This window comes from Gavialis gangeticus, unplaced genomic scaffold, assembly GCF_001723915.1.
Source record: "Gavialis gangeticus isolate Ggan-Ray unplaced genomic scaffold, GavGan_comp1, whole genome shotgun sequence".
NCBI classification, from domain to species: domain Eukaryota; kingdom Metazoa; phylum Chordata; order Crocodylia; family Gavialidae; genus Gavialis; species Gavialis gangeticus.
The window spans coordinates 45,117,546-45,125,474 of NW_017728994.1; the positions used below are offsets into that span (position 1 = coordinate 45,117,546).

Below are 7,929 nucleotides of genomic sequence, written 5' to 3' on the forward strand. Positions count from 1 at the left end.
CACCTTCACTGGGGGCACGGGTCCAGCTGGAGTGGCACCGATGCCGATACCAGCGCTCAGTCCCAGCGGCTGACAATGCTGGAGCCGGAACCACTTGGACCTGAGGCTGCTTTGCCTTCCAGCCGGGGCGTCCTCAGACCCTGGATGCCTCCTGTCAGGCCACACAGGTCCTCAGAGGCGTGTGAGGAAGACCGAGGCCTCTGCATCCAGACCCAAGCTGGAGGGTGTCACCTGGGGAGTGCTGAGCTCCTCCACACGAGATCACGCTCGCAGCAGTGATCTCACTCGTGCAAATGAGGCGCCAGCTCTGGGCCCCCACCTGTGGCCAGGATGGAGCCAACCCCATGCTTCAGCCTCCTTGCTGGCATCTGCAAGAGGAGCGAGGAGGGCGCCCAGCCTAGGCATTAGGTCCTGCACCAGCAGAAGCAACTGGAAGCAGGAGACGGGCCGTCTCCAGGCACGGGAGGCCAGCGTGCCCTGGGGGCTGATGGCACTGGCCTGCACGAAGGTCGAGCAGAGCACGGCCCTCAGTGCAGCTCACTGGGCCTCTCTGGAGATCGCGGCCACAGCAAATGTGGAGGCCTTGTGGCCCCACAGGGTCAGCCCCGTGGACACCGTGCTGCCCCGGCCCGAGCCCAAGAGCAGAGCTGCAGACATCCAAGCAGTTATAGCCAAGGATGCGGCCAGCCAGCACCAGCAATGGCCTCTGCAGACAGGGCACCCAGGCAGCGGGGTGCAGCCGAGGACCCTGCCGGAGCCTCGGGGGAAACGCAATTCACCCCTGCCTGATGGGTGCCGCACCTCCAGACTTCGGATGGTGGAGGGATCCCGGTCCTATCCAAGATCCAGGCAGTGTCCGGCAGCGTTGCTAGCAGCTTTGCACCGATGCCTGGGGATCTGCCTAGTCTCTGCCAGACCCCAGGGGCCACCCAGGGGCCTCCTTTGTCCCTGTGCTTCTCATTAGGTCTGCTGGCTCTCATCCCATCCCCGCCACGAGCTGATGGCACTTGCTTTGCTGCAACTGTCACACTTCAGAGACACGTACAAATGCACTTCACCCTGTGACATTTTCTGGGGCTCCCTCCGGAATTATTACCTGTGTCTGTCTGTTCTCCCTCCTGCTTTATGTCCTGGGGGTTGGAGATGGGTCTGAGCAATCCCCACCGCATCACACGTGGCGGGGCACTGGGGCCTGGCAGCTGGCAGAGCTAGCAGCCCTGAGCTGTGGCTTTCACGGGAGCATGGGGAACACCCCAGTGGGTCTTTACCGAGAACGACTTGCATAGCTGCAGCAGCAGCCGCACTCCCCAGAGCTGCCCAGACCAGTGCTGAAGACGTATGGGTTGAACTGGGGGCAGTGAAGGGGCTTTTGGAAGTGCTCGAGGATGATGTAGTGGTAGCGGCAGCGGAGAAGTGCCAGCAGGGGAAGTTTGCAGCTGTCCTGTGTGGCCCCAAGGAGGATGGGTACAGAAGGCAGCACAGGCCAGTGTCCTGGTGACTGGGGTTTGGACCCAGAGAGGGAAAGGTGCAACGGGACAGCTGCAGCCCTGCACCGGGGACCGGAAGCAACATACAGGACTCCGGCTCCCAGCAGAGGAGGGACCTGGAAAAGGGCATGTGGCTGGTGTACCAGGCCCCCACAGGCATCAGGACCTCTCTCCAGCCAGGAGCATCCTGTTCACGCTGGGAAATCAGGGCTAGCACGCACAGCGGCTTTAAAAGCTGCAGCAAAAGCTGGTGAATCTGTGGCTGGGGCCCTGCAGCGCCAGTAGCCAGGAAAGCGCCTTGGTGCCCAGGCACATGCCTGCGCCAAAGGGGTTTAGTAAAGCCCTGCAGGTGCGTAGGAGGGGTCCCCGGTGGGGCGGGAGGGAGGCAGTCAGTGTTTGGGCTGCTGCCGCAGATGTTAGCAGGAGGCTGGGGAGACCTCGGCACCCACGTGCAGCACCACACTGTCCCCAAAGCATTTCACTCTCGCCCTGGCGTCTGGGCCCCCTGCGGATATGAAGCTCCGTCAGGCGCTACCAGGGACAGAGAGCCTCTCCCGCAGCTTTCTGACTGTCCAGGACAAGTCCCTCCGCAGCTCGGAGTAGACGGGAGGGCAGCCCCAGGGCTATCTAGGACCCAGGGGCAGGAGTGGGGGCAGCAGGCAGGCTTCAGCCTGGTTCGCTGAGGGGGCCTGGTGGCCAGCAGCCTAACAACCCCCAGCTGCCCCCAGTTACCTGCTGGGCCTGGCTGCCTGCCCTGTCCCAGCACGCAGCTCCTCCGCTGCGCAGGTGCTTTGCTCCCCTGCGCCCAGCCATCCTCCCACCCCGAGCCTGGCTCCTGGCATCAAGTCCCAGCTGCCCACATCTGGGTCACCTCCAATATCTAGCACATCTGGGGCTCCAGCTGTAAGAGTGATGCCTGCAGCGGGTTGCACATTTCCCAACAGAAGGCGTTTCCCGTCAGAAAATGTCCTGCGGGAAGTGGGGACTCCCAGGAGCGCGCGTCCACTGAAACCAAGGTCTTAAGTTAAAGAGGTCATTCGCCGCATTAGCCTGCGGGCAGCGCAGCGGTACCTCGGAGCAACGGCTCTCGACCCTTTCAGGCTCGAGGCACCCCTTGAGAGACTCGAAACGCCCCACGGAGAGCACCAGCTCTCTGTTTTCACTGGTTTTTTGATGGCAGGAGAGTGACATTGCAGCTCTCCTGTTGCAAACTGCTCAGAAATCCTGCAGCCAGGCAGCGTATTCCCAACGCCACGGGCTCCGAGATGGAGCCTCTGGGTTTATCCTGTGCATTGTGGTTGCACCCCTCACGGGGCGTCACGCCCTGCGGCACCCCAGACAGGGTCTCCAGGCACCCCATGGTGCTGCAGCATGCAGTTGACAGTCCCTGCCTTAGAAACTAACCCCTATCCCAGCTCAAAGCTGATCTGTAAGGTGCCCCCTGCCCTGCCCTCACAACCCAGCTCACGGGTGAGACTGAAATGTGCTCAGGCTGCACCCTGGCAGCTTTGCTCCCCAAACCCAGGCTTGTCCGGAGCTGCGCGACCTTTGCCGTCACAGGGACGTTAAGAGACAAAGAAGGTTGAAATGGGAACGCATGTTTCTGTGTATCCAAGGGCAGAAAATGTCGTTCTGTGGAAAAATCCAGTCTATCTGGTGTCTTGTGGGCCAGCGCAACCACGCCACCCCTCTGGGCAGTGGCTCCAGTCCTCCCCAGACCCAGGCGTGGTGCGGCTCTGGGGCTGGGGGCATTGATGGAGCTGTGCACTGAGGGGCAGGGCTGGAGCACCGGGGCGGGGGCTGCCGGTGGGGCATCAGTGGGGCTGTGAAGGGTGAAGAGGGTCCCCAGGGGCTGGGGACGTGTGGCTAGAAGAGCTGTGCATGTGCACGAGGGGCCCCTCAGATACTGCAGGCCCCCGCACACGCCAGCCCCCCAGACCCCCTGCTCCCAGCAGGGCCCTCGCTGGCTGGCCTTGCTTTGGGTCTGCGTGGGGCAGGAGGCTCCCCCCCTGACAGGAGTCCTGCCCTGTGCTCTGGGGTGACCAAGCCCCTTGTGCGGCTGGATTTCCAGGACCTGCCGGGGACTCCTCCGGGCTCCAGCACCTTTGGTGTCGCTCACAGCAGCTACGTTGGCGTGGTCCAGCACCTGTGCAGAGGGGACCCAGCCCCCGGTAACTTGGTGCTGCTGCACGTGCGGCCAGACCGCGGTGGCCTGCGCTGCCCCGGCCCCCCTGCCCTGGCTGGCTGCTCGCGGTCCCCGGTGGAAGGTGCTCCCTGTTGGAGTGTCAGGACTGACCCCTGGGCGGCACGTCCACCCTCCACCTTGCTCCCTGCCGCTGCAGCTGCCTGGGGCTGGGGGGTGATCAAGGGTTAATGCTGCTGCCCCTAAGCATGCAGCCCCAGATCCGTTAATCTGATAATTACAGCCACGAAAGCCGTTGAGACAAACCATGACCTGACCCCGCGCTTGGAATGAAAACAGCTCGCCCTCCCCTGCCTGGATCCCGCTCCCGGGACCAGCTGGCCTGGGAGGGAGGCTGGGAAAATGACCCTATCCGCTGGGAACCCCCAGGACCCGAGCCGCTCCGCGCCTGGCTGGGCTGGGCTGGGCTGGGCTGGGCCAGGCGGTGCTGGCGCAGGGCTGCCGGGGGCACCCAGCGCTTGGGGAGTCGGGGCAGGCAGAGCTGGCTGGGCAGGAGGTGGCTGGGCCCGGTGCGAGACCCCTGCGCAGGGCAGGCCCCAGGGCAGGAGCTAGGGAGGGGCTGCAGAGCCCTGCCCGGCCTGGGAGAACAAGAGATGCCCCCGGCCCGGCCGGCTAGGTCCATCTGGCCTGTGGCACTTGCTCCCCTGGAAGCAGCTTTTCCTTGTGCCTGCAGGCCTGGGCAGGGGTGCAGAGAAGGGCGCAGGGCACCCCAAGCAGCCTCGGGGCAGGGGGTGGGTATGGCCGGGCCAGTTGTGAGTCGGGCGCCTGCCCCTCCCCGGTGCGGCAGGTGTGCCCGCACTCGCCCTGAGTGACAGGTCCTTCCTGGGTGTCAATCACGGGCCGGCTCCGACACGCTCCCGCAGCTTCCCCTGCCCTTGGGGCAGCCCCAGCACGGCCCTGGGAGATGAAAGCCGGGGGCCTCGTGCGAGAGCTCTCATTCCGCGGGGGGCCAGGGGCCTCGCCAGTGCTCCCAGTCTGGGTTCGTCCCCTGGCCCCTTGCCCTCTTCAGGACGAGGAGGCTCTGGGGGCTGCGGGGTCCCACCCCTCACTGGGGCAGCCCTGCCCTGGGCCAGGGCATGGGGGACTGTGGTAATAGCCTCCTTGCTTCGCTCCCTTTCCTCGGGCTGGGGCAGGGATTTCTGCCCGTTGGGGCCTTGCAGGGCAGTTCTGCCCCTGCTCCTGAGCAGCATGTGTGGTGCCGTCTGGAGTCTCCTTGGGGGGCAAGGCTGCTAAAAGGAGTGAAGTGACCCCCTACCCCCCATCCTTCTGCTCTGGCGCATGATCAGCGTTGGAAGGGGTTAATGTGCGGGGTGCCTGGCGGGACTTGCAGCCCTGTGCACGGGTGTGCCACTGCCGCGTGTGTGGTCACCGCCCGAGGCCTCTGGAGGAACGTGGCCCCAGGGGCAGGCATTTGGCTGCGTCCCCCCACAACAGCGGCCGTGGAAGCCCCAAGCACCGCCCCGGGCAGTGGCGTCAAGCACTGGTGCCCAGAGACCCCCAGGCTGCCCCTGCGCTGCCCGGCCTGGCTCCAGCCCCGCCGGCACGGCACTGACCCCGGGTGGGGATGGCCTGGGGTGCGTCCCAGGCAGCCGGGGCGGGAAGATGCTCGTGCACCTGGTCGGGGCACCAGGGAGCCGGTCCGTCCTCTGCTGCAGTCAGGGCTTGCGTCTGCTTTGGAGGGGCCGTGCCACACGCCACGAGGGCCGTGCTGGGTTATCTCGGGATGGCCCACCCTGCGGGTGGAAGGAGACGGGGAGACCCCACCTCAGTGAAGGGAGGAGGCCGCGGAGGGGCTGCAGCCGGGCATCAGCACAAGGCTGAGCTCCCCCAGACACCACGGCCAGCCGCCCGATTGCCGCTCCCGCCCCCCGGCCCTGTCCAGGAGCAGAGCTCCCTGCCCGGCCCCTCCGGCTTAATGACGACGTGGGCACAGACCAGCCGGGCTCTGGGCCTCTGTTCGAACCCGCGGGCGTCCAAATGCAGCCCGGAGCGGGCAGATGGGTCTCACCTTTCCCGCCCTGCGTTTCTGTCGGTGCTCGGCGCTGTAGATGCATCCTCAGCTTCTGCCGTGTGGGAGCGGAGAGTCCCCTGCCCGCTTCTTCCCCTGAAGCACCGAGAAAGCGCTGCCCTGGATCACGCACAGTCTTCAGGGCCCTAGGGAGGTCCTGCCAGCCAGGCCTCTCGCCCTGCCCAGTTTAGCTGGCGGTCTGGGGGGAACCGGGGTGTCGGGCTTGCTCACGCACCAGGTAACCGCCTCCCAGTGCAGAACAGCGGGGGGGCAGGGGGGCTGCCGTTTCCAGGGATCGCTGCAGCCAAGGGGTGCGGGACTCTCAGCCTGCCCGGTCCAGAAGCCCAGAGAGGCGGAAAGGCAAAATCAAGTTTCACTCCGTCCCCTCCCTCTAACCCAGGGGCTCACGAGTGACCCCCCCATGCAGAGCCCTGGAGGTAAACGTGTCCGTGGTGCGTGGCAGGGTGGTCAGGGCTGCTCCATTTGTGCACCCGCTTTGCTCCCCGGGACTGCGCCGGGTTGCCCAGCCTGGGGGAATGGCCCGCGGTTTGCTTACGGGGCCCTTCCTGGCACGAGTTTGGCGCTGGGCTCTGCTTGCCACAGCAACGCCGGCATCCCTGACCCCGCGTGAGCGGCCTGCGGCCGGGGTGACGGGAAGGTTTCTAGAGGCCGTTGCAGCCTCAGTCCTGCTGTTGGGGTTGCCGGCAGTGCATCGAGGGCGCGGGACAGAGACCCCCGGGTCCACGTGAGCTAAAGACGCCAGAGCGCAGCAGCAAGCCACGGCCTGGAGGCAGGAACCGCGCCCCGGCGGCTGGGGGCTGTGACTCTCCTCCCTGCCAGACGCGCCCGGGGCAGCGCCGTGCCAGGACACTGCCCTCGGCCAGGCCGGGCCCCGCTCACCTGCCGCACGGGCAGCTCCCGCGGCTTCACAGCGGCGCCCAGTGGTCAACCTGCCCCACGACAGCAGGGCTGGGGGTGCTGCTGCCTCTGGCCGCCCCGATCCTGCACACACGGGTCCGGCAGCCGGAGCTCTCCTGCCTCCGGCCAGTGCGGTGAGGGCTGCGGCCCCCCCACCCCAGCAACCGGAAACCCCTCATCGCCTCGCACGCGGGGGCCCGACTTCAGCTGCTGCGTCTCCTTCCAGCTGGCAACAGGGCCGGCCCCGCTGCCTCCCCTCCCACCGCCCCGGGGACCGTTCCTCCACAGCCCACCCTCTCCTGCCTCCAGTACTTATGGGTGGCGAGGTGCCTGGGATGTATACGCTGCCCGTCCCAGCGCAGGCCCAGGGCAGCTCCGGTCACAGGCACCGAACCGCCGGAGGGGGCAATGAGAACAGACAGACCAGAGCTGCTCAGCTGCGGCCCAGCCGGACGGGTCTTGCGGCCCTTCCACGGGCGTGCGGGGCACGGCCTCGCCATCACGCCTGCCCGGACCCTCAGTGCTGGCGGCTGCAGGGGGAGCGGAGCAGGGTCACTCTCCCGGCCAGGCCTGCTCTCTGCCCGTGGGGCACGGGGGCTGGGGCGGACGGCCCTGGGTCTGCCCTGGTACGTGGCAGCTCTTCCGTTCTCCGTGGTGCGGGCCACGATGCCCTTCTAGGTCCGCTTGCCTCGTGCTGGCAACGCCCCGGGGCAGTGCACGTGCTGGGGTGACCGGTCCTGGACACGCAGCCCCGCCGAGGGAGCCCACGTCGTCCAGCACCTCGTTCACTGCCCCCCGCACCAGGCCCAGGCCCAGGCCTCCTGCCAAGGCTGCCCGAGGCCCTGGAGCTTGTCGTGGAGACGCCTTGCCGGTGTCCACCCCGCGCTGCGGGGGCTCGTCCTGCACCGGTGCCCCGGGGAGGGGGTCGCTCCATCACTGGAGAGTTGGGGGGGATGCCCCAGGGTGCCCCTGCTCGGCCGGGGGGGTGTCCCCGGCCCATGGGCTGTGCTGCCCCTCCCCCCCTTCCCGCTCCACGTGTCAGGGGGGTGAATCCTCCCCCAGGGGCGCTGGGTGCAGCCCGGGCGGGGGCGGGGGCGGGGCCGGGCCCATGCTCCTGCTGGCACTGGCCCCGCAGGATCCCGGCTGGGGGGTCTCAGCCCCGCGCTGCACTGGGGCGGGAAGGGCTCAGACTGGTCGCACTGGGGGTTTCCCCCTCCCCTTCCGCGGGGGCACGGCCTGGCCCGGGCTCTGCAGCGCCCCCGGCCCCCGGTAGCAGCAGGACGCTGGCGGGCGGGGGGCGGGGCTCAGACCCC

At 67.3% G+C, this 7,929-nt stretch overlaps 1 protein-coding gene across 1 annotated transcript in view; it reads left to right on the plus strand.

The window, feature by feature from the left end:
- Positions 1–487: 487 nt before the first annotated feature.
- GOT1 (glutamic-oxaloacetic transaminase 1) overlaps positions 488–7,929 on the plus strand; it is a 14,150-nt gene continuing 6,708 nt past the window's right edge. The window contains exon 1 of the mRNA XM_019502125.1: positions 488–770. Within this exon, the coding sequence (XP_019357670.1) occupies positions 488–770 (283 nt within the window). The remainder of the gene's footprint in view (positions 771–7,929) is intronic.